The sequence below is a fragment of the Brachyhypopomus gauderio genome, chromosome 4 (assembly GCF_052324685.1).
Source record: "Brachyhypopomus gauderio isolate BG-103 chromosome 4, BGAUD_0.2, whole genome shotgun sequence".
Classification (NCBI taxonomy): Eukaryota; Metazoa; Chordata; class Actinopteri; order Gymnotiformes; family Hypopomidae; genus Brachyhypopomus; species Brachyhypopomus gauderio.
The window spans coordinates 14,924,910-14,951,413 of NC_135214.1; the positions used below are offsets into that span (position 1 = coordinate 14,924,910).

The 26,504-nt window shown below is 46.8% G+C and overlaps 1 protein-coding gene across 3 annotated transcripts in view; it reads left to right on the forward strand.

Annotated features, from left to right (window-relative positions):
• The window catches only part of spegb (striated muscle enriched protein kinase b), a 74,510-nt gene that overhangs the window by 30,558 nt on the left and 17,448 nt on the right, over nt 1-26,504 (forward strand). For all 3 annotated transcript variants that reach the window (XM_077002510.1, XM_077002511.1, XM_077002512.1), the window contains 18 exons: nt 111-1,711; nt 1,960-2,103; nt 2,357-2,539; nt 12,764-12,945; nt 13,310-13,398; nt 13,906-14,081; nt 15,296-15,556; nt 17,904-18,062; nt 18,153-18,342; nt 18,677-18,906; nt 19,168-19,287; nt 20,318-20,422; nt 20,747-20,953; nt 21,386-21,509; nt 21,783-21,955; nt 22,091-22,203; nt 25,080-25,248; nt 25,571-25,670. In XM_077002510.1, the coding sequence (XP_076858625.1) occupies nt 111-1,711; nt 1,960-2,103; nt 2,357-2,539; nt 12,764-12,945; nt 13,310-13,398; nt 13,906-14,081; nt 15,296-15,556; nt 17,904-18,062; nt 18,153-18,342; nt 18,677-18,906; nt 19,168-19,287; nt 20,318-20,422; nt 20,747-20,953; nt 21,386-21,509; nt 21,783-21,955; nt 22,091-22,203; nt 25,080-25,248; nt 25,571-25,670 (4,326 nt within the window). The remainder of the gene's footprint in view (nt 1-110; nt 1,712-1,959; nt 2,104-2,356; nt 2,540-12,763; nt 12,946-13,309; nt 13,399-13,905; nt 14,082-15,295; nt 15,557-17,903; nt 18,063-18,152; nt 18,343-18,676; nt 18,907-19,167; nt 19,288-20,317; nt 20,423-20,746; nt 20,954-21,385; nt 21,510-21,782; nt 21,956-22,090; nt 22,204-25,079; nt 25,249-25,570; nt 25,671-26,504) is intronic.

Consider the following 26,504-nt stretch of genomic DNA (forward strand, 5'->3'; position numbering starts at 1 on the left):
ACAAACCAAAACGCCTCTCTGGCCCCCTGTCCTCTTCCAAACAGCTGGGCTCCTCCCACTCATTAACCCAATACTCTAACAGAACGTTTCCCTTAATCGCCTTCTTTCAGGAGCCAGTCTGAGGAGGTTTTGAGGGAATCCCCCCCACAAGTTCTCCCTCCCCCCTCCCCCAAAATTGCCCGTTCGTCCGCTTCTCCCATGCTCGGCCGCTCTGGCTCGGGCCCCCCCACGCCCCTCACCCCCCGCAAGAAAGCCGTCGTGCCGATTGAATACCAGGACACAGTACCTGGAGAGTTTGAGGAGAAAGTCAAGCAACCCAAATCCTCAGGCATGTCCCAGAGCAGTGCACAGGACTCTCGACCCCAGACCCCTGTCAGTGAGTACTCTCGGAAGGACCTGACTCCCCGTCCCTCACCCAAGCTGATACGTACTAGCTCTAAGATCTTTGAAAAGGTACGTGTTTTTGAAGAGCGCAGAAGGAGCATTGACAACCCCGAGGGCTCTATCTCGGGCCGCTCTTGGGCCGGATTTCACAGAGCTCCGTCCATAGACTCCGATGACGGAGGCAGCCGCCTGGGAATCTCAAGGGAGAGCTCAAAAGAGGACCTCCATGAAGCTTTGAAGGCAGATGCAGAGCAACGAAGGTCTATGTTCCGGCAGAGGGCTGCCTCTCTGGAGGACAGACCTCGCTACACTCAAAAGGTGCAGGACATTGAAAACAAGTTCACAGAGGAGCTCCAGCGCATTAAAAAGCTTGTGGGAAAACCCCACATGAAGAAGTCCTTCTCCACTGAGCAGCTCTCCACCTTCCACAGGAACAGGCAACCCGTGAAGAAGCTGGAGCCCATCCCACCACAGGTGCTCCAAAAACTACAAGACAGGGAGCGTGCGGAGCAAGAGAAAAGAGAGAGAGAGAGAGCCAGAGAATCTCCCCCACCAAAATCACCTCAGGTTCAAGCAACACGCCATACCCAGCAACAGCAATCACTTTTACCGGAGCAGGTAGTTCGAGAGAGATCTCCTGTGACAATCAAAAGAGCAAGTCGAGCAGCAGGAGAACCATCCCCCTTGGAGGCGATGTCTGCATCCGAGTTACCTGGACAAAGGTCACCAAGACTAATCCGTGGACCTAGTCCAATCAGAGTGAGCCCACAAAGGTCTCCAACTGTAGAGGTTGCTTCCAGGGTTGACGATCGGCCACGGTCCCCTCGCAGAGCAAGGGCAGAGTCTCCATCCAGAAATGTCCTGGAGATGACGTTGCGCAAGGTGGAACAGAGGCCCGCAAGCCCACATGTGAAGAGGGTGGCCCAGGCCCAAGAAGCAGGAACGGTCCACTCTGAGGGTGAGCCTGTCCAACGAAAAACACCATTAGAGCTGACGCTGCGAAAGCTCGAGAAAAGACCTGAAAGTCCTTTGGTGCAAGGGGATGTATTGGCAACGCAAGAGCATCCCATCCAGGTACCTCCCAAACCACTGAGGATTTTACTACCCACCTCTGAAGAGGAGCAAATGGAGGTTGATGTGACTCCTCCAGTCACATCTCTGAAGCTCACCATCCCTCAGATTGTCGTTGAAGAAGAGCCCATGGAGACGGAAGCCCCTGCAGCTCCACAGATTGATAAAGTAAGAAAAAGTCCTGAGGTCAAGGAAGAAAAACCACAGAGAACAAGAGGGAGGGGACGTAGACAAAGACCCATGTCCCCTGAATTAGGTGGGTGTGGTTTTTGTCATTCATCAGTGCACAGAAGAATCACTGGCAATTTTGTAGCATATTTAAGATCCGAATATAGAATTTATGAGGTCTACCTTGAGAATTGCTGAAAAAAACCCTTGTTTCTGTATATAAACATTCAAAGAGTAATGTTTTCGTAGCTTTTGTTCTCCACAGTCCTTAAAACTAGCATATGCTGCTGTTGTAGGAACATGCTTGTGCTCATGCCACACCTCCCACCTTTGCAGAATCTTCAGATGACTCGTACGTGTCAGCAGAAGAGGACCCTCTGGAGCTGCCAGTCTTCGAGTTTCCGCTGCAGGACACGGTGGCGTTCTCTGGAACCGAAGTGCTGCTGAAGTGCATCATCGCTGGTAATCCTTTCCCTGAAGGTAAATTTTTCTTTGTTCATTTTCAGAGTACAAATTAGCCTTAATGTAAAACATTTTACATGGTTGACACATGAAAAGAAGCCTTGTCACGATGACATGTGGAGGGTCGTATGGTGGTATTGCATGACAAATTCTGACTGTATATTCACGGCCCAAATGTTTCCATCAGCACCTCCCTGTCCCTTTGTCATTGTCATCCAAAATTCTGATGTTCAAAGAGACATTCTGGCTCACTGTTTATGGGCTTTTCTAGTGACATGGCAGCGGGACAATGTAGAAATAAAGAACAGTCCCACCCACGTGGTCAAAGTGGAGGGGGAGAGACACTCTTTGCACATCAAATGGACAAAGCCCAGCGACGCTGGCACGTACACTGTAACGGCCGCAAACGAGGTGGGCAAAGCGTCCTGCAGTGCCACCCTCTTCATCAAGCCAGGTAAGTGCTTGCTTTCTGGTGGCCTGCTGGGTCTGTCATCATTCATGTGTCATTTAGTGAAGCATGGTGCATTCCGCGAGCTGAAGGAAGATGTTAAAGTGAACCGAATCCTTATTGTCTGCAACCTGTTTCGATCAGAAGGTGATTTCAAGCAAATTAGACAGCAACTTCGAGTAAGAGGCCTCATCTCTATAAATATTGAAACACTGACAGTAATGTACGCAGGGCATTCAGCAGAGGTGGATATCTTCCCTAGTGCTTCTGCTGAGGTGCTTGATAAACTGTCTTTAGTGCACTGAATCACGCGAATTACATTTGAAAGGATATCTTCCTCTTACTGTGCAGAACCATACATATTTGAAAGGAGCTTAAAGGTGGGTTAGCATGGCATCTCTGAGCACTGGGGTTGGAGCGTTCCACAGTCCCAACTGAGGGGGAGGCATTTTGGAGGGTGATGTGTCAGATTTAGAAAGTAGGGAATTTTAGCACCTCCGGTTATTTTCGTGTGATCAAAGGAGGAAGTAGTGAGTCATTTCATCAACCTACGTTACCACAAGGTCCAGGTTAGCTGTTCTGTGCTGGGGCTAAGCTCAACCCTTCAGCAAGTAATGTACCTTGAATGCTTTCCAGTCTACTTTCTTACCGCCCTCTTCCTTCATGTCTTTATTGTAATACCCCACTACCCCCCACCTCCACCCCCACCCCACCCCCCACATTTCTGCTCTAACTCTCTAGTCACAGCTCCGTAGCAATAGTTACCATAGCAACTTGTGGGCTAAATTGAACTTATGAATTGTTAACGGCACGTTGCCCTCCCAATGAGATTCTAAACAAAATCACAAGTAGCTGTTTAGAGACTAAGCAAACATTTCCTTCATTTGGGCCGTGAGTGTCCTTCTGCTGTTGATTGGTGTTGAACACAGAGGCAGCACACAGAGGCAGCTGAATGAACCAGAGGCACTAAACATGGCCTCTAATCACGTTTAGCCAGACACACAGAGACTTTGTGTGATGTCGAGAAGATGCCACAGGAGGCTATTATTACAAAGGCTGCACTGTTCCATGGTTCCTCTTGAATTAATTGCAGCAAGGGTGTTTTTTTTGTTGTTGCAAATTAAACATTTAATAGCTTTATGAGTAAAATTGTTTCTGATAAGAGGCACCTAGAAAATGTATAGCTTAATCATAATATAATACAACAACATATTAGCGGAAACTGAATAGTGTATCCAGGAGTTGGTTTGAGACAGGAATGCCACCCCCCAGGAAAAAAAAGTATGTTGTAGGTGAACAGCTACTAAGGCCATGATCTATGGATGAGGCCTGTGGGATTATAGTTGATCTTGTTATGGTTAGTGTTTTTATAAGATGCTCCAAGGCTCCAATGTTTATGACAAACTAGATATAAACTTCACTTCAGAAGACACAAATAGCTCTTAAACTCAATCTGTCACGACCTCCGACCCAGCGGACTCCAATTCCCAGCATGCTCAACCACGACGGCGGAGATCCGCCTCCCCGGAGTATTAGCCAGCTGTAGCCTATTACGCTTGTTCAATATAAGACCAGTCATGCTTGTGCAACGTTGCGAAGTATTGCCGACATTCCATTGGAAGCGTACCAAGCCTTATTCGTGTATGATACCCTGGTTTGACCTGTATAGTGTGTTCCGTGTTCCCCTCTCTTGGATTAGCCCTCTGGTACCTCTGCTCGTTTATATTGCTGTAGTGTATGAACCTGGACTGCCCCCGACCTCTCTTTGGATCTCCCTGTTATCATTAAATCTTACTTTATTGAACGTCTGCAAGCGTCTGTGTAGCGTCATGTTTCCAGCATCACAGAATACTTCGCCTTCTTTATCTCACGTCTCACCGGAGAGGCTTTGGAGTGGGCCACAGCCACTTGGGAGAATACGAGGGGGCTGACGTATGACCAGTTCATTACACAGTTCAAGGCGGTATTCGATCACCCTCATGGAGGAAGATCCTGCGGGGAACTGCTTCCCAAACTGAGACAGGGCAGGCGCTCAGTGGCGGTTTATGCGAGGGAATTCCGCACCATAGCAGCTGGTAGCGGATGGAACGAGGCGGCTCTCATGGTTACTTACCGTAACGGATTGAGAACGGAGGTCCTCCAGGAAGTGGCCTGTCGGGATGAAGGGCTCAACTTGGACCAGCTCATCGCACTCACGATCCGAATCGATCATCTGCTAAACGAGCGTAGGAGCACCCAGTCCAGGCAGGTCGTCCCTTCCTCACCTGCTGTCACTCGGGAGACTGAGCACCACAGGGCGGACGAGCCTATGTAGTGCGACTCCTCTCGTCTCACTCCGGAGGAACGAAGAAGACGCTTTGAGGGCAACCTATGTTTGTATTGTGGGGAACCCGGGCATGTGGTGAGGAACTGTACCCAGACCACCAGAAACAAACCCGGCAGCCAACTCCGGTCCACCAGGGTGAGTGTTGACCAACCAGAGCTGTGCAAATCTCTCACACTACCAGTCGTCATACATTCACCTGCTACTGCGTATGTTTCCACAGCGTTAATCGATTCAGGAGCCGAGGGAAACTTCATACGCGAGGCTCTCGCAGTGGATTTGGGGTTCACGCTTGAACCCCTCGTCCGAAAAATCTCTTTGTCCGCTCTGGATGGGGCGCCTGTAGGAGGGGGTTTTGTGTATAAGCAAACAGTACCCATTAAAGTTCAAGTTGGTGCATTTCACACGGAAGATATGTCGTTCTTTGTGGTTAGTTCATCTGTATTCCCCATTGTGTTAGGCCTGCCTTGGCTTCGCAAACATAACCCACAGGTTTCTTGGAAGACCCGAGAGCTAATCAAATGGTCCTCCTACTGCTTGGAGAATTGCATACACACCGCTTGTCTACGGCTCCTGTCCACTAGTATTGAAAGTCCCGAGACGGCGGAATCCACGGCTTGTTCACTCCCACCAGAGTATCATGATCTGAAAGCAGTGTTCAGTAAGGAGAACGCTACTCACCTCCCCCCTCATCGACCTTACGACTGTGCCATCGACCTCTTGGAGGGAGTCTCCTTTCCTAAAGCAAGGATATATCCCCTGTCCAGGGAGGAGGAGAGAACTATGGAGGAGTACGTTACTGAAGCCTTACAGCAGGGCTTTATTCGCCCTTCCACCTCGCCTATTGCATCAGGTTTCTTCTTTGTGCGAAAGAAAGACGGAGGACTCCGGCCTTGTATCGACTACCGAGGCGTCAATCTGATATCCAAGAGGTATCCGTATCCTCTACCACTCATTCCCGCAGCACTAGAACAACTCCGTGAGGCCAAGCTGTTTACAAAATTGGATCTCAGAAGCGCCTACAACCTTGTGCGAATAAAAAAGGGAGACGAGTGGAAGACCGCTTTTCACACCACCAGAGGGCACTACGAGTACACGGTGATGCCTTACGGCTTAAGTGTAGCCCCTTCGGTCTTTCAAGCCTTTATCAACGATGTGTTGCGAGCGTTCTTAGGGAAATGCGTTATCGCTTACATTGATGACATCTTAATATACTCCCCAGACATGAAGACACACATTGAACACGTGCGCCAGGTGCTACGTACCCTACTACAGAATCAACTATATGTCAAACTAGAAAAGTGTTTGTTTCACCAGTCATCAGTGTCGTTTCTAGGCTACGAAATCAGCTCAGGGGGCGTGACCATGGACGACAACAAGATCCAGGCTGTCCTTCAATGGCCCATACCACGTACGGTACGTCAATTACAAAGTTTTCTAGGGTTCGCAAATTTCTACCGACGTTTCATCCGCAGCTACAGCTCCGTGGCGGCGCCCCTCACTGCTCTGTTGAAAGGAAAACCCAAGCAGCTCCAGTGGACCGCGGAGGCAGAACAAGCCTATAGGAACCTCAAGCGTGCTTTCACTAGCTCACCTGTGCTGAAGCATCCTGACCCATCGGCTCCGTTCATAGTGGAAGTTGACGCCTCCAACGTGGGTGTGGGTGCAGTCCTGTCGCAACGGGTTGGTGAGTCTCGAATGCATCCAGTGGCATATTACTCTCACAAGTTGTCTGCGGCGGAGAGAAACTACGGCATCGGGGAACGTGAACTCCTGGCGATAAAGTTGGCGTTGGGGGAATGGCGTCACTGGTTGGAGGGGGCTGATCACCCATTTCGTGTCATTACTGACCACAAGAATCTGGAATACATACGCAACGTGCAGAAGCTATCTCCACGTCAGGCGCGGTGGGCGCACTTTTTCGAGAGGTTCAACTTCACTATTACCTACCGTCCTGGGCAGAGGAATACAAAGGCGGACGCTCTGTCGCGTATGTACCAAGAGGAGGGGGAGGCTAGCGACGGTAAACCGGGAACCGTTATCCCGTCCGAGCTCATAGTCTCTTCTATACGTTGGGATATTGACGAGGAGATTACAGCACTACTGAAGGACACGGAAATACCTGCAGAATGTCCGCCAGAAAAAACCTATGTCCCCCCGGCATGTCGTGACCGGCTTTTGGCATGGGCCCACACATCTCCCACTACAGGTCACCCAGGGGAGACACGCACACATCAGCTCCTCACCCGGAGGTATTGGTGGGAGAGCATGACCGCGGACGTGCACAGGTATGTCGCCTCATGTTCAACGTGTTCACAGTGCAAAACCCCGAAGTCTCTTCCAGCAGGCAAACTCCACCCCCTGCCCGTGCCGGTGAGACCCTGGACCCACTTGGGATTGGACTTCGTGACTGACCTGCCGGATTCGGAAGGCTACACCACCGTACTTACGGTGGTAGATAGATTCTCACGGGGAGTACGCTTCATTCCCTTTCCCGGTATCCCAAGCGCTTTTCAAACCGCTGAGGCAGTATTCCAACACGTCTTTCGCAATTATGGAATCCCAGAGGACATAGTAACAGACCGGGGACCGCAATTCACCTCTCGAGTATGGTCGGCATTCCTAGAACGACTCGGAATCGCGGTGAGCCTCACTTCCGGATACCACCCTCAGTCTAACGGTCAGTGTGAGCGAATCAACCAGGAACTCGGGAAGTTCTTAAGGATGTTCTGTCTAAATAACCCTACTGATTGGTCTAGGTTTCTCCCGTGGGCAGAGATGGCCCAGAATTCGCTAACCAGCTCCGCTACAGGTCTTACGCCATTCGAATGTTGTCTAGGTTACCAGCCGAACATGGCACCATGGACAGCGACACAATCCGACGTCCCCGCTGTTGACAACTGGATCACGCGTAGCGAGAAAGTCTGGGAGGAGACGCATCGACGCATCAACACGGTATTACAGCGCAACAAGGTAAAGGCTGATCGTCGGCGTGGTCCCAACCCGGACTATGAGGTGGGGGATCGGGTATGGTTATCCACGAGAGACATACGTCTGAGAGGTTACTGTCACAAGCTCAAACCCAGGTTCATAGGACCGTTCCGGATCACCAAGCGTGTCAACGAGGTGACATACAGAATCGAGCTTCCACCACACTACCGAATAAACAACTCCTTTCACGTGTCCCTGCTGAAACCTGCTACTACGGGTCCCCTGGACGAGGCTGCAATAGAGGACGTTCAGCCTATAACCATTGATTACGACGGTACTCCCGTCTACACCATACGTGCAATTCTAGACTCCAAACGTCGTGGTAATGTTCTGCATTATTTGATAGATTGGGAAGGATTCGGCTCGGAGGAACAGCGATGGGTGCCGGCTAAGGACGTCTGGGACAAAGGAATGGTGGCGGATTTCCACCGCCGGTATCCTGGGCGACCGGCGCCTCGCCCCCGGGGCCGCCCCAGGAGTACAGCGATCCTTCCCCCTCCTGCGGCTGGTGGGCGTCGCGGACGTCCTCGGCGCTCGGCCGTTCCGGCCGCCTCGGGGGAGGGTACTGTCACGACCTCCGACCCAGCGGACTCCAATTCCCAGCATGCTCAACCACAACGGCGGAGATCCGCCTCCCCGGAGTATTAGCCAGCTGTAGCCTATTACGCTTGTTCAATATAAGACCAGTCATGCTTGTGCAACGTTGCGAAGTATTGCCGACATTCCATTGGAAGCGTACCAAGCCTTATTCGTGTATGATACCCTGGTTTGACCTGTATAGTGTGTTCCGTGTTCCCCTCTCTTGGATTAGCCCTCTGGTACCTCTGCTTGTTTATATTGCTGTAGTGTATGAACCTGGACTGCCCCCGACCTCTCTTTGGATCTCCCTGTTATCATTAAATCTTACTTTATTGAACGTCTGCAAGCGTCTGTGTAGCGTCATGTTTCCAGCATCACACAATCAGTAATTTCCATTTAGTAATAGTAATTTTGCATTAATAAGAAAGTCTGTAGAAAGGTGTGAGACTGCTCATTTAAGCTCTGTTCAACAACCAAAACAGACTAACATTAAACATTCTAAACATAAACATTCTAAAAGGTGATTATATAACACAACAAACTGGTACCGAAATGTCAGCTTCTATTTGCTTTTTTCTTTCTTGTGCTCTCTCTCTCATGCTCAGAGTCTCTCTAAGCCACTCTGCTTATTGGCTTGCACTAAACACTACCAATATAATTGCCTCAAAGGGAAAAGATATAAATACTTATCTCATGCATGGGTTATGATTAACATTAATTAAGCTGACCCATTTCAACAGGGCTACTCTATTGTCAATATTTTAAATACTGTCTTTAAATGATTTCTTCAAACCAAATCAAGAACAGGGCAAACTCCCTTTTTTCTTAAAGGGGTTGGGCACACGGGCCACAGGTGCAGGTGGGGGGTAAGAAAAAACCTCCTATGTAGTGTAGTGTTTGATTTTGTGTGCGCAGCTGATGTAGTTCAGATTCAGGAAGGCAGGAGATGCATTATTTATCCCATCGCCTCCCAGAAATTCAAACCCCTTCTGGTGAAACCAACCATCCTACCTGTTTTCTCAACAACTTGACCACTAGTTGTACTAATCCTGCTTGACCAGAGAGAAATTCAGTGGCCATCTGTAGGACCATCTGCCCATTAAAATTCAAATTTCCGCTTTTGTGATGCTTATTTGTATATCTGTCTCATTTTGAATAATAGCCTGTCAGAGATTTGGCATAAAGTCACATTGGATGCAATCACCCATGTGTGTGGTGTTCTTGTTCTGCTTTAGAAAAATCTCGTTATTTTTTTATATAATGGATCGGTAGTAGGGTTCCTTCAGATCAAGCCTTTTACCTAAAAGAAATTAATCGTTGTTGAAAATTAAATAAGAAACATGATGTCACGATCTAGCCCTGGCTCCTCCTTCGGGTTCATAGTGGTTCAGGTTCATTCGTCTTTATCTACATGTGCTTACGTTCATTTGTGTTTCTCAGAGTGTGTTCGCCTGTGTTATTCGTGTCACCTGTCTCTTGTCTTGTTATCGTTATGTGTTACGCTCATGTTATACTCATGTCTTGTTACCATCGGTGTATTTAAGTTTGTGTGTTGTCCATGTTATTTGTTAGTCGTTGTCTGACCTGAGTGACCTCGAGCCATAAATGTTTGTGAAGTACTGCATTGTCGTTAATAAAAAGCTATACAATCCTTGGCATCCTGATTCCTTGCAGTTGTTACAGAAGCGATGAACAACTGCAGTGCCCTAGGGTAAACATGGCAGGGAGGGAAAGAGGTACCATCCCCTCCATCCTGCAACATGAGAACTAACATGTCGGACCGGCTGGCTTTCCAGCAGGACCTCTCTGATCCTGTGGTCAGAGGGGAGACCAGCCAGCCAGTGAGGGGTTCTTCTCCTCAGCAACCCAGACCTCCCCAGGGCACTCAAGTGCTGGAAGTGGTGGTGGTGGTGGGGGCTCAACTGACTCTGAGTACTCGGAGGAGGGCAGTGTGGAGAGAGGGGAGTCCTCTCACCATTGGGTCGGGAAATAGAGAAAGCTTTTGCCACTTCCGTCTCCGAGATGGAGACAGAGAATGAGGGCATTTCCACTGCGCACTCTTCCTGGACTGGTGAGTGCTCCTCGAACGTATGCCCCTCCAAGGCCAGGAGGAGCTCTGACAGGGGCAGTTGCAGTCACCACACCACGAACTAACAGCTACCAACACGCACTCCCCACCTGTGCCTAAGGATGGTCCAGCCCTGACTCCCCCCTCGGGCTCATTGGTGTTCGTGTATATGTTCGTCTGTGTCTATGTGTGCTGTTATTCATATCACCTGTTTCTTGTCTCATTATCACTGCATTACACTCATGTCTTCTTGTCATCAGTGTATTTAAGTGTGTCGTCTATGTTGTTTGTCAGTTGTTGTGTGACTGTGTCCCACGTTTGTGAAGTACTGTATTGTCATAAATAAAACTTATACGTTTATGAAACGCTCTCTGCTCTGCATCCTGTTTCCTCGCAATTCTTACACACAAATTGTGTACATTTGTGTGTATAATGTACTATAGATTTATTGAAATGACACCAGATGTGAATGTACTGTAAGGTATAAATAGTGTGGTTGTTATGAGAGCCATAGCTTGGCTGTCTCATCACTTTAATCAGTCAATGGGAACCAGTAGAGGCTCTGTAGGTGTGTGTGTGTGTGTGTGTGTGTGTGTGTGTGTGTGTGTGTGTGTGTGTGTGTGCGTGTGCGTGCGCGTGCGTGTGCGTGTGCGTGAGTGTGTGTGTGAGTGAGTGTGAGTGTGAGTGTGTGTGTGTGTGTGTGTGTGTGTGTGTGTGTGTGTGTGTGTGTGTGTGTGTGTGTGTGTGTGTAGCATGCATGCACATCTGCTTAGAAGTGTCTAATTCTGAGTTTAAAGATAAGAGATCTGTCTTCTCTGTTGGTGCTGACAGTACACTGCAAAAGGTGTCAGGATCCAACCCACACCAGAACTCCACAGTCCATCTCTAGTTTATGGCAGGTGTCAGGACACACATGTCCTATATTATAATAATGAACTGAGTTTTCTAGTGAAGGAATACATAATTTCATCTTGGTTGAATATCCATATATTCTGAGTGACAGCTATTTTTATTCCTAGTCATGTTCACCTTTTTCATCTAGTTTTTGTCATTTCTGTTCTCTGCACTGTTAAAGTTCATTTGATGTGCAGACGTCTACATGCCATCAATAAGTGGCTGATTTTCTTTTCTAAAAGTCACTGTTTCCGCTGTAATTGAAGCTGTATATGATAATCAGAACCCAGCATACAGTGTCTATTTATTCCCCTCAGTGCGCACACCAAACCTTTTCTGAAGACAGGAGCACATGCTTGCTGAGAGAGAGAGTGCAATTCACACAATCAGTCCTGCCATTGTTTTAGATTTTCTTAAATAAGTGCATCACATTTTATTATAATGCACTGCAGAATTATTTAAATATCTATAGGCTATGGATAATTGTATAATTTTATAGTGAGAAATGCTTTAGAATGTCAACACTGGATACCTATAGCTTTTCGTATCATCTTAGGTTTTTATGTTGTCATTCAGAGATGCTGAATATAAAATTAAACCGAACCTTCAAATTTTTTCAGCACAACAGGAAGTCTTTAGAGCTACAGAACCAGTAGCCTCCGTTTCCCTCTCCGTGGATTGGTGCGGTTCATGACGACTCATTCCCTGTGGAGCTGTATCTCCACGTTGGCACATTGGGAGATTGGATCTGGCATTATAAGATTTATTCTGTCCACAGCCACCTGGAGCTCAGAAGAGCTCCTTTCTATTTAGCTCCTGCCTTTCACCTTTAATATCCCTCTAATCCTCCCCTGTCCTCTCCCACACACTGGACCCCAAAGCCCGTCTCACAGAGGCAGCGGACGACCTAGCACAAGCCCTGATAGCCTTGCTGAATTTGATACTTCAGTGGGTTCATCAAGCTGAAAATGAGTTTTCCTGCATTATCCTTTGGATTCAGATCACGATTTAAAGGTCATGAGTGCAATGCCATGCAATGCGTGATAATGTGTTGTGGATGTATGTACAAGCAGGAGTCATTCTAGTTATATTTAATAAAAAAATACATGATATGATATAATGTGACTATCTGGACTAAGAATGACAGTTATAGCTTCCAAATCCTACCATGAAATATCCTGTCAGATTTTATGAAATCACAATGTTAAATTGTGGTTGAAGTTTTTGAGACAAATGACCCCAAGTTCCAGAGACGAGCGTCTTTGTGTTCTACCATCACTCATATCCTGAAGGGGTTTTTTTTTGTTGAAGCGGGTGTGTAATGGATGAAGGCTCTGTCCTCGTCTCATGTCTGCGCCCCATGTTTTCCCCTCAGAACCCAGCCAAGACCCAAGGGGCAACCTTGGCGTGCCCATGGACGTGAGTAGCCCCATCACGTCAGACGAGGAGTACCTCAGCCCACTGGAAGAGGGTATGGACTTCGGTGGAATGTCCTACCGGGGCCCTGAACCACGGAAGATCATTGATACTCGGTTCAAGGAGGCCCCTGCTTTTCAGGTAATTGTGATGGTAGTTTAAATATCTTGGTCTATATTAGCATGCATCTTGTCCATTGTGGCCCTGTGGGCAGAGGTGTCAATTCCAGGTTCAGAAAGTAAAAATGCTCACCAGGATTTTGCTCAAGCTTGCTAGATTTTCTAATTAGTGCAATCCAGGTAAATTTAGCGGAATCAACACAATCCAGGAAGCCTGAGCAAAATCTTGGTGAGGACTTTTACTTTCTGAACCTGGAATTGACACCACTGCCTGTGGGCGGATAAATCAACCCATGCACATGAGACCCCACTAATGATGTCTCTATATTTGGTTTGGGGTCTTTGTGATTGGGATGGACAAAATGAGCCTGTTGTCATCTCTACAGGCTACTCCTGGGGATCAGAGCGTCATAGAGGGACAAGAGGTGATCATGTCAGTGCGAGTGAGTGGGCAACCCAAACCGATACTCTACTGGTAAGATCCCCCAGTGTCACAGCATGAAAAATCACGGCGGTGCTTAATCTATAGGTTAAAGTAAAATGCATGAGGTTTAGCGCCTTAAAAAACATAAAGCATTTAAATACAAAGTGCAGATGTGCAGCTTCGTATTGTAAAGCACTTTTGTAAAGCTGTAATTCATTGTGAATTAGGGTTTCTGCCAAATGTTGTGATGCATGTAATTGTTTGATTGGCATATACTTGGATAAATTATATAAATCAGATGCTTAGAGTGGGTGAATATTATACATTAATGTAGATACTTGATTGTACTTTTAAGAAAAATTTAACAGAAAGGAGTTGGTAATTGTGTTTTGGTTTAATGTTTGAAATTGTTGGTTTAGTTTGTGGCTTTGCCTTTTTCCTGTATGAATTTCTACGTACAAAATTATGAGAGATTTTCATTTGCATAGTATTTTTGGAATCTGATTTTAAACATAGCACTTAAGCTCTCAATAAATCCTGCTCTTCATCTCGCTCTAGGTTGAGGGACAGAGTGACTATAAAAACCGGCCCACGGCACATTGTCCGGGAGACCGAGGACGGCGACTGCGAGATGATAATTAAATCGGCTGTGAAGTCAGACAGTGGTGTGTACACCTGCAAGATCATCAATGAGTATGGAACCAAGCACTGCGAAGCCAACCTGGATGTTAAAGGTGAACCTCTTGTCTAAATCTGCACCCCGCACAATGAGGCCATCTCATCATACCAACCTCTGCACTACAGTAACCCATGTAATTATAGGGCATGTAATTATAGGCACAACAGAGACCTGAGAATATTCTCTTTACAGTCAATCATGGATCCAAGTGTTTTATTTTTTTTAAGATCTCATTTTTTTTTTACAAATAAGATCTCTCCAGGTTATATATTGAACCCTGGCACATGATAAACTCCCCTAATTGGTGAAATAAGGTCAGCTCAGTGGGCATCGGCAGAGGCTGCTTGTGGGTCTGCGTACACGTAGGAGAGACGTGCTGACACATGATCACGGCATCCGCCCTCATTACAGGAAACTCAGCCGTGGGTGGTGGTGCAGTGGGGTGGAGAGGCTCTTCTGTGCTCCATCACACACTTCACATCAGAACCGCAGTGGAGGGCCTCTAAACAATAGATGAGGTTCTCGTTCACAGCACTGTGTGATTAGAGTGATAATTGCTGCTTCTGCCACAGACAGATTCCTCCACATAGATGTATGTATTTTTTTACTGTTTTTAAAACCTGCACATTATAAGACACTGTAAGCTTTGTTTCTGTCTTCTGTTATTTTTAGTTTGCAGTCCAGTTAATCTATTGTAAGTATATGTGTAATATGTTTCACCTGAGAAAGCAAATGGAATGTTATTTTAAAGACATCACACTTGTTGTAGATTACATGTGCAGATTAAAGACAGCCAGAGTGAATTACCACCAGACATGCGGCAATTCTGAGCCTTTTTCAAGGTGTATATGGATTAAGGTGGTAGGCAGGATATTGTTATGATGCTATATTGCCAAGTTACTGCAAAACACAAACTGTTAGCAGATCAAACTATCAACGCTTCCGACAGTAACCCAGCTACGTGTGCTTCAACAAATACAAGTCACTGCTGTCACTGACAAATTATTCATGGATTTTCTTTTTGTTATTTAATGTTCCATGGATCACTGTAGATTGCATTTGTCAAAGTGTTGACAAAATATGGATTTTAATATTGTAAGATTGCATCATTAAATATATCTCTTTCTTCACCTGCTTTTTTTTAGCATTATTAAATAAAAACGGTAGATGTCCACTGGCACTCCTAAAAAACCAATCACTAACCAAGAAATTATGTTGGCTCCATGCTGGTGTCTGCGTGCGTATGTCCTGTGTTCACTGCTCCTCCAGCCGCTCCCATGGAGCCCGGCCTGGCCGTGGTGCGACCTCTCAGGGACGCGATCGTGACGGCTGGGGAGACAGCGCTGTTTGAGTGTCACATGGTCGGCCCGCAGGACGTGGACGTAGACTGGTTGTCCGACGGCAAACTCATCCAGCCCGCCCTGCTGAACTGCAAGATGCACTTTGATGGCAGGAGGTGCAGGTTGCTGCTCAACTCCGTGCACGAGGATGACAGTGGCACATACACCTGCAAACTGAGCACAGCCAAAGGTGTGAAATCCTCCTCTTTCTATATTTTTTTGGTCAAAATGCCAGGATGTGGACAAACCTAGTAGGTCACTCTGGCCAGGTTTTGTTTCAGCTCCTGTTTTTATTTTAGTTTTAGCAAATACACAACATGTATTTAGGACTAGATTATTAGATTAGGGCGTTAGTAGTTCAGGTCCCTGTGCCCTCTGATGCCGGATTTGACTGACTGGAGAGTGTGGTTATCCACTGGAGAGTGTGGTTATCGTCTGGGTTGACTTCTGTGAGTTCTGAGTAAGCGCATGGAACCTTCTTACATTTACATTTACATTTATGGCATTTAGCAGATGCTCTTATACAGAGCGACTTACAAAAGTGCTACGTAGTTGCTTGGAATCTCCAAGGTAGAATAGATAGTCCTGAACACAAGGTACTCCAAGCTGGAAAAACCACTAGACGAAAGTCAAATGATACCTAACAATTATACCTGAATATACACATCACCTGAGGAAAAAGACAGTAAACAATTCCTATAACCCAATTATGCACAATACCTGAGAAAAAGACAGTAAGCAATACCTGTAACTAACACCTGAGGAAAGAGACGATGAAGTACAATAGACAAAGCATAATTATGCAAAGTGCACTTGAAAGAGGTGGGTCTTCAGTCGGCGTCTGAAGACAGCAAGTGACTCCGATGTTCGGACACACAAGGGAAGTTCATTCCACCACCTTGGAGCCAGGACAGAGAAAAGTCTGGATGCTTGTCTCCCATGTGTCCTGGATGATGGAGGGTCAAGACGAGACATACTTGAGGCGCGGAGGGCTCTAGGTATGCATCTGGGTTTTACCATGGCCATCAAGTAAGGAGGAGCTGGACCATTCTTTGCTTTGTAGGCCAGCACCAGGGTTTTATATTTGATGTGGGCAGCTACCGGAAGCCAGTGGAGGGAGCACAGCAAGGGAGTGACATGGCTGAACTTGGGAAGGTTGAAGACCAGCCGAGCTGCAGCGTTCTGGATCAGTTGCAGGGGTTTGATGGCATGCATAGGAAGACCAGCCAGTAGGGAGTTGCAGTAGTACAGTCTTGAGATAACAAGGGACTGGACAAGGACCTGAGTGGCCTCCCTAGAGAGAAATGGCCGAATCCTCCGAATGTTGTGAAGGACGAATCTGCATGATCGTGTTGTGTTAGCAACGTGGGCCGTGAAGGAGAGTTGATTGTCGACAACTACACCAAGGCTACGTGCTTCCATGGATGGAGTGATCACGTTGTTCTCGAATGAGATAGAAAGATCACGATGAGGACTGGCTCTTGCAGGGATGTACAGCATCTCTGTCTTGCTTGGGTTAAGCTTTAGGTGGTGAGCTGCCATCCAAGAGGCAATGTCTTTCAGACATGCAGAGATTCGAGCTGAAACCTGTGTGTCAGAAGGTGGGAAGGAAAAGAAGAGCTGGTTGTCATCCGCATAACAGTGATAAGAGAAGCCATGTGCAGAGATTGACTCACCCAGTGAGCGGGTATAAAGGGAAAAAAGAAGTGGACCCAGCACTGAGCCTTGTGGAACACCGGTGGAGAGTTTGCATGGCGTGGATGTTGATCCTCCCCATGTTACTTGGTAGGAACGACCCTCCAGGTAGGATGCAAACCACGTCCATGCATTGCCAGTGATACCAAGGCCTGAGAGGATGGACAGGAGGATCTTGTGATTGACTGTGTCAAAGGCCGCCGAAAGGTCAAGGAGAATCAGAACTGATGATAGTCCAGTTGCTCTAGCTGCATGGAGTTTCTCAGTTACTGCAGTGAGTGCAGTTTCCGTAGAATGTGCTGGCTTGAAGCCAGATTGGTTGGGGTCCTGAAGCTGGTTCTGTGAGAGAAAAGAGGATAGCTGGTTGTGTACAGCCCGTTCAAGGATCTTAGAGAGGAATGAGAGGAGAGATACCGGTCTGTAGTTGCTGATGTTGGTGGCGTCAAGGTTGGGTTTCTTTAGGATTGGCACCACCCTAGCCGCCTTGAATGATGATGGCACAATTCCTGAAGATAAGGAGTTGTTGATGATGGTCGAGATGAAAGGGAGGAGTTCGTGGGAGATTGTCTGGAGGAGTGTGGATGGGATGGGGTCCAGAGGGCATGTGGTGGGACTGCTGGATGTCAGCAGCTGAAGCAACATCTCAGCTGAGAGAGGAGAGAAGGAGGTTAGAGAAAAGGGAGGAGTAGGAGGGGACACAGTGGGCACAGGGACTAGGCTTTCCTTCTTGGCTTTCCACGTCTAGGAGCTAGTCTGAAATATGATTAATATGATTAAAAATTGCCTTCCATTATAGCACGATTCTCATGACCATGGTGATTATCGCCGCTTGTCTTCTTCAGAGGAACTGACCTCCTGTGCCAAACTGAAGGTCATCGCATCCGTGGAGCCCCTCTTCACCCGAAAGCTGGACGTGCTGGAGGTCATCGAGGGTCGGACCGCGCGCTTTGACTGCAAGGTCAGCGGAACGCCGCCACCCAAGGTTACCTGGAGCCACTTTGGTAGGATCCTTGTTCCTAAGATCCATCGTCCGTCCTCGGTTTAGCATCTCTCCGAAAAGTGAACGTCTTGTGCGTCTCGGCCTCCGTCAGACCACCCTCTGGTGGAGAGTGAGGACGTCCGCGTCCTGAAGGAAGGTGGCCGCCACTCTCTGGTCATCGCTCACGTCAGCAGCGAGGACGAGGGCTTCTACACGGTGGTTGCGCAGAACCAGCATGGCAAGGCAGACTGCTCAGCTGAGCTGTACGTGCAGGAACCACGGCCGGCTATCTCCTCGCAGATGTAAGCTTCTTCACCTGTCCCTGCCTGATCTGATTATGTCCACACAGTGTTAATTGGTGTGTTCGCGTGCCACCCCACATTAGTACAAATCCCCACAAACATCTGCTAACTAAGAACATTATCCCCTACAGCCTTTAGCATACACAGATTATTCAAATGTTCGCTTGGGATTTGTTTACACTCTGTCAGTCTCATTGTTTATGCTTGAAATTAAATATTCAAAGTGCCATGCCACACTCCCCCCCCTCTTTCTCTCCATCTTTGTCTCTCTTCCCCTCTTTCTCTGTCCTCTAAAACCACCCCCACCCACCTCTTCTGCTCCACCCCCATTCAGGGCGAAGTTAGAGAAGATGCCCTCCATCCCGGAGGAGCCGGAGGTGCCCGAGAGCGAGGTGGAGCGCTTCACCATGCCGGACTTCGTCAAGCCACTGTACGACCTGGACGTGATTGAGGGCAAAGAGGCCGTTCTGAAGTGCAAGGTGGCCGGCCTGCCGTACCCCACCATCGCCTGGTTCCACAATGGCAAAAAGATAGACAGCACAGAGGACAGGAAGATGACGCAGTGTACGTTGCTATTGAATTTTACTAGCCAGCAGGAAGGCCGTGCCGGCAGTGAAATGAAGGTGTCAAGAGCTGAGAGTTACTGATGGCTGTTTCCATGTCCATCTGAATACCCTTCCTAATGCCCTCCAATTCCTTACCTCTCTGAATCTCTCTCTCTGATCTTTTCACAGTAACCTTTCACAGTCGTTCTCAAGCACTATTAAACAATTATGCTTCTTTTTCTTCTCTCTCTCTCTTTCTCTCTCTCTCTCTCTCTCTCAGTCCGAGACATCCACAGTCTGGTTATTCGATCTGTCTGTCACGCTCATGGTGGCGTCTACAAAAGCGTAATTTCAAACAAAGTGGGCAAGGCCACCTGCTATGCCCATCTCTATGTGACGGGTAAGAAAAACATCATCATCATCATCATCCCTATCATCACTATCATCATCATCACTGCTTTTCCTCCTCAGAGCATGCCGAGAATGCAGAGCCTGCACTGCAAAGTCAAAGTCTTTAGCTCCACACTTTAGCCTATAATCATATGTGAAGGCAAAATAAAAAACGTCTACAATTTCTAATGTTTCTCTATTTTGTAGGTTTCTGTTTATTAATATGTTATGAGAGAAGGAAGCTGGATCAGATTCTTTTGCAGAGGGAGGATTTGGGAAGTTTCTCCTGGGTGGGAGGAGATCTCAGTGAATCTGATCACCACATTTTCAGCTGAGGGGAGGTTGCAGTTAATTAATTTTCTCTGCAGACAGGATTATATACTCTAATTTACCCTCGCAGTAGGCGGCTACAGACCTTAACCAGCCAATGATGAAAGATGTGATTATACTTTCAGTAATGACCTTGAGGAACTCTACCAGGATAACATGACAGGGTTGTCAATATATATGTATGTATGTATGTATGTATGCATTAATTTAATTTATTTATTCATGTTTATGTTCCATGTGACGCACAAAATGTGACTTAAATAGCTGATACATAAATATGCTACGTTAAATAGCTGTCAGCTGTTACACTGTTTTTTGCTTTTTTAGCCTACAGCATTCCACAAAAGCAAAAATTTTGCTACATCGCTAGTAAATACTTTTTCACATTACTGGACGTGCTTGATGACTGCAAGTGTGGTATCTTTTACACGCTTCCTGGTTCTCTAATGATCATTTCTAACAGGAACATTGGTGTGTGCCTCCTCCAGACATCAAGCTTCTTTTGATCGAACAGACGATTCTTGTCTGTGTTTCATCATTCCTTCATCCATGACCAAAATGTCAAGCCTTTCATTTCATTTGATAATTATGGTGTGTGTGTGTGTGTGTGTGTGTGTGTGTGTGTGTGTGTGTGTGTGTGTGTGTGTGTGTGTGTGGTTGTGTAGGTGTGTTCCACTCACCTTTATCTGTCTTCATTCTCCTTCTGACAGACGTTCTTCCAGATCCACCAGATGGAGCTCCAGTAATAGAGGCCATTACTGGCAAGACCATCACCCTCAGCTGGAAGAAGCCCAAAAGGCTGGACCCCTCCATTGGTACTACTCACATTCATTTGCATTTGTTTTGCTGGATTTCTTGTACAATTTTTTCTTGTGCATTTTTTTTTGTGCCTCTGCTCCCCCATAGTTGCATTTTGCCCAGCAGATGTGAAAAGAGAAAGCACCAACTACATTATAAATCCAACCACAGTTTTATGGTTTCACAGTGTCCTCATTTGTCTGTCAGCGTTCTGTCTTTCTTCTTGTTTGGTGCACGAGTTGGGAAGCAGATGGAGAACAGAGTCAGATTATTAAAAACCCTGATGTGTCAAACCCAGCAAACCGAAAACATGAGTGGCTCTTCCGTTTTTGTGGTTCCAGACCCAAACACCCTGATGTATGCTGTGCAGCAGCAGGCCCTGGGCTCCATCCAGTGGACCATCATCGCCTCCAGCCTGAAACAAACGTCATATACAATCAATTCGCTGTCCAAAGGCGTCCGCTATGCCTTCAGGGTCCTGACAATCACCAGCAAAGCCTTCAGTAAACCGTCTCCTACCACAGACCCAGTGCAGCTCATAGACAGGGGTAGGTATGCATGCATGAATACAGGCCCGTTTTATCTGGTCATGGCCCATACCAGACTACAACTAAAAACTGACTGTAAAACTGTTATGTGGTAAGTGCTACAGTTGTTGTCATAACTGAAGTGCCAAAATCAATATTAAACCCAACACTGTATAACAAAAAACTGACATGCCAGGTAGAATAGAACTCTAATGTACAGGCTTTGATAACAACTATCCATGTGTGGATATGAGAGAACAAGTTTCATCAGAGTAGTTTAATCAGAGGTCAAGTGAGAATTCACAATCACAAGCTAGACTAGCTAATTCTCTCTCTCTCTCTCTCTCTCTCTCTCACACACACACACACACACACACACACACACACACACACACACACACACACACACACAGTGAAGCTGATTACAAAGTTGTATTGTATCCATCTATGCAGGTCCATATGTCCAGGAGGCCCCAGTCATAATCGATAAACCAGATGTGGTATATGTAGTGGAGAATCAGTCAGTCAGCATCACAGTCACCATCAACCATGTCAATGCAAATGTCATCTGGAAGAGGTGAGTGGCCAATTATACTGTTAGGCCCTTAATATCTTAGAGATGAACTTAACACCAAGTAGTTTAGATCCATCCCAACTGCAAACCCCCTATTGAAGATGCTAACTATCTGGATCTGATTGTTTGAGGGATCAGAACTAATCTCCAGAGTCTGGAAGATCATGAATACCTGGAGTGGCACTGGTACCCTTCTCAACGTTCCCCGGCCAACCAGCACTCTACAGTATCCCACGGCCATGTGACAGCTGAATGGTGTTCTGCTGTGTTTGTCAGGAGAGGAGTGACCCTGTCCAGCAGAGCTGGACTCTTCGAGATGAGCATGCCCGATGACGACCAACACACGCTGAAACTGTGCAAGGTGAAGAGCAGCGACGTGGGCCCGCTCACCTTCACCGCCAGCAACTCGCACGGCACAGACTCCTGCCTCCTCACGCTGGAGATGGCAGGTAGGCTCAGCACATTCGCTCATCCCGGGTGAATTTCATCATATGTCCTTTTTTTTCCTTTTGGTCTTGATCCACTCCTTTCTTTCTCTCCCTCCCCATCCCTCGTTCCTGGTCTCTGACCTCCTCTCTTTCCAGTGGCCCCGACGTTTGAGTCCATCATGGAAGATCTAGACGTAAGCGTGGGTGAAACCCCACGTTTCGCTGTGGTAGTTGATGGGAAGCCCATTCCAGACATCCTATGGTACAAGGTATGTCGCATGTTAAACTATGATAAGACTGACCGCATTCTCATTCGCTCTAATACAACTCTTCAGATAAACTACAATGGTAATTGTTTCCCCTTCCTACTCGGTTTCGTAATCTAAGTGAATGAATTCTTGATTCAACACTCATTCAAATCGTACATTAAGGGCGTACTCACACTAGGCACGGTTTGCTGGTTCCGTGCTGGGGCCCGGTTATCCCCCCTCCCCACTCCCCCTCTGGCCTGCACTCACACTGGCTTCAGCAACCCGGCCCGAGCACGCTTACGTCATCACAACGCCGCTTTATTTGGAAAAAAAGCGCGCTCGCACAACACTATGGAGTTCACGATTCTCTTTTTATTGTATTTTTGGAGTTGTTTTGGGAGTGCAGAAACACGGTGCAAGCACAGATTTATCGATAATTTAACACAACGATTGTCTGCTAATCGCTTTGCCGCTATGACTGTTTAACGTGAGCATCGCATCACTGACGTCATGTTTGAGTTCCAGCGAAATGAACCAATCAGACGAGGCACCAAGCGGGCCCGGGCACAGATAGCGCTCACACTAGAAGCGAACCGTGCCCGAGTCCACATGAATCGTGCCCTGGCCCACCTCTTCAAGCGGGCCCAAGCACGGTTAACTGATCCGGGCCCGGGCACGGTTGGAGCGCTCACACTAGCCAAACGAACCGTGCTTCGGCAGGCAACCGTGCCCGGGCCCGGATCACAGAGCCTAGTGTGAGTACGCCCTAATGCTGCTGTTAAAACTGCTTTCTTGCACTTGTGCAACATTTCACAGACCATCATCTCTCTCTGACTCCGCCACTGACTCTAATTCATGCTTTCATCTCTTGATCTAGCCATCTTAATTACTGCAACTCTCTTCTCATTGGTATTCATTCCTTTTTACTTCACAAACTCCAAATGATTCAGAATTCTTAGCCTTAACTCATGCCTGCTTGTCTCAGCAAGTCACACCCATTTATGTAATCTCCAATGACTTCAGGTGTCAAAAATGCATAAATTTCACAATTCTCCTCACATTCACTGCTCTTAACAGTCTTGCTCCCTCTTATCTCTCTGTTCTTTGCGACCCACACACTCACTCGTACTCCGAGGCACTCCTAAGTGGGTCTGGTAACTTTCCCATCTTCTAACCTCCTAAGTCAGACTGTTTGGATCCCCATCTATGTGTAAATCCCAACCTAAGAACACATCTCTTTCTCTCTGCCCCTTACCTCCTCTGTTCCTCTCACTTCTCTGTCCCACTCCTCAGCTCATCAGCGCCATATGCTTTGCCATATCTGTTCTCGCTCTGTTCTCAGGCTGCTTTCTATCCCCTTGTTTATGCCGCCGCTTGCTCTGTGTTTATTTTGTGATTCTGTGTCTCGCTTTATAAGGGTTTTTGGATTACTGAAGTGCACTATACACATCTAATATACTGTTGTTGTTACATGTGTTTCCTCGTCTTCCCTGAATATAGTATTAGTAACATTTTATGCCTTCCAAAACCGCAATATGTGGGGCGAGAGCATACTGACTCCTACTTTGGTAGATCACAGATCAGGATTTGTTCCTGTTCCAGTGTTTTTTTTTCCATTACCTGAATGCTAATGACTGCAGGAGCGGCCGGACCCTTATATGAAAACCTAGAAGATGTGTTCTGTTCAGTGGCCGCTCGGTGGTGTTTGTCCTGCGGTGGGAGGTGCTCCGTGGCTCTGAGCGCTGCTCTTCATACCACGTTGAGTTGAAGATCCATCCCTGCAGAAGCTTTTCTCCCTCCCATTCACTGCGCGCTCCAGGCAGGAGCTACTCACCTGGCTTGGTGCATTAGAAAGTATTTGAGCTTATTAAAGATCTAGCTAGAGTTACTACGCACCTACGCCGATGTCTTCTCTCTGCAGATCTTTTCTGCTCCCATAAGGAAGACAATTGAGACAGTCCCTACACAGATACACTCTCTCCTACCCAAATCTGTTCCCATACCTGACAAACTGGTAGAAGATATATAGAGACACATGTAGAGTTTGATTTAAAGAAAAAATATTCTTACCTTTCCTTTTCTCTTTTGATTATCATTGTTACATGTGTTACATGTACATGTGTTTGTGTGTGTTTGTGATTACTAAACATATTTTTTCATACTTCTTGGTATCTTGGTGATTTAGTTGCTGTTTTTGCATGTTGGATGGCTATTCTGTGCATAAAACGAGCTTTACTTCAAGGCCAGTACTTCAAATGTCCAGATATCCTGGGTGGAGTTAAGTAGGTTACTGAAACCCTGTCTTGCTGTGATGATACACTGCAATGCACCAATGAGTTTTGTGAAACACTTTTTTTAGTGTAAAAAAAAGTGTAAAAAAAGAGTTGTGGTTAGATAGCTGCAAACCTTCCACTCCCTGATGAGCTAATGCTAACTCTTTTTCTGTCTTTCTTACTTTCTTACCCCCCCCCCCCCCCCATCCCATCCACTCACGGCACTTCCCATGGAGAATCCTATGCTCTCTCAAGCGTGCTAAGTTATACTAATAAATATACTGCTGAATGTTCCAGAATCTTCCTCAAGGCTGTTGCTTCTATCAACCAAACCTACACAAGGCAAACCATGGCAGATATACCCGATTTATTGTAAACCTTCAAAAACACCCCTGAGCGTTCTGTTTACGACCTTCCAACCCCAGTCTGGAGATAATGAACAGAGGGCGTTGTGAACAACCTGTCAGGACATTCTGTGTGGTCATATCATAACAACTCCAAAGGCTCTTGCTCTCACAAAACTCCAAACTCTCCTTCCAGGGGGCAGCTCACCCTACCTCTGGGTGTCTTTAGGTGACTGGAGATGTTGACGTCATCGCTGTTGTTGTTGCTGTTTTTCAGAACGATGTCCTCCTGTCAGAGAACAGCCATTTTACCTTTGTGTATGATGATAACGAATGCTCGCTGCTGCTGCTCAACACCCAGCTAGAGGACTCTGGGGTGTACACCTGCACCGCCAGGAACCTGGCCGGATCCGTTTCCTGCAAGGCCGAGCTCGCCGTCCATGTTTGTAAGCATCCTGCATGTTTAGAGTAGACCTTTCAACCTTTAGACTTAGAAAGCCATAGCAAGGACGGGGATGAACACTGTGGTTTACCTTTCTCCGAAAAGACATCAGCTGATTATTACTGCATGAATATCACTGCGGGATAAGGACAATACCAGTTTACAGTTTAATGCCATTCTTGTTTTAATTGGACAGCCCTAATGTAGTGTGTAGTATGTGAATGTTTTAAATAGATCACGTAAATAATTATTGAATAATTGCTTTGGGTACTTTGTGTGCGTGTGTTCATTGTTGTGTTGGTGGGTGTGTCTCTATAACTTTACAGCCAATCAGGAGAAGGAATACCCAATGGAGGATGAGCAGTCGATTCTGAGGAGGATGCGAAGACTTACTGATTACTATGATGTACACAAGGAGATGGGGAGGTGAGTCATCCAACATCAGCTACACATGGACACACACCATTACCCTCTAACAAGCGCAGGCTCGAGCGTGTCATTTCCCAAAGCTCTCTCTCTCTCTGATGACAGGACAGAATCTCTACGAATCACCATGCACCATTAGAGATTCAACAGCATTAGTCTAATAGCTCTGAGAATGTATGAAGTTTTTTATTTAATTTTATTTTGCGACAGCAGACAAAGGAATGTCACTCCGATCTGAACTCCTACAAAATTCCGTGTATATGTGTAGAATAGTTGTTATCAGATGTTGATACACACACAGTTCAAGCTCAGTGATCTACTTTTCGCTGCATGCAATCAAATTTAGTTAAGCTGATCCTCCAACAGTAAACGTGTTCCTAAACATGCAGTCTATAGCATGTCATATATGGTACAATATCACAATTATAAAACATTTTAAATCCCAGTGCTGTCTGGTCTCTCAGTTGCATTGCTCTTTGTTAAAGTGTTACGTCTGTTACTTAAGTCTCATTAAGCTCTTGAGACAGCGTAGTCCACACAGCACCACCATGTCTGCTGCCTCTGGTATTGGCAGCTAAGAAGACTTGAAACCTGAAAACGTAGCAGCCCAGTCTACAGCAGCAGGAAGACGGTGTAGTTGTAGTCGCAGGGAAGCGAGTGTCGATCTCGGAGAGGGTTTGCGAGCAGCGTGCTGTGTTGTTCAGTCATATCTCTCTGCATCCTGCCACTCCGCCTCTGTGGGGTGCTCTAATTATATTTCCCCTGCCCGACTGTAACTACACACTCGCGCATACATATTCACGCCTCGCACTCACACACGCGCGCACGCACACA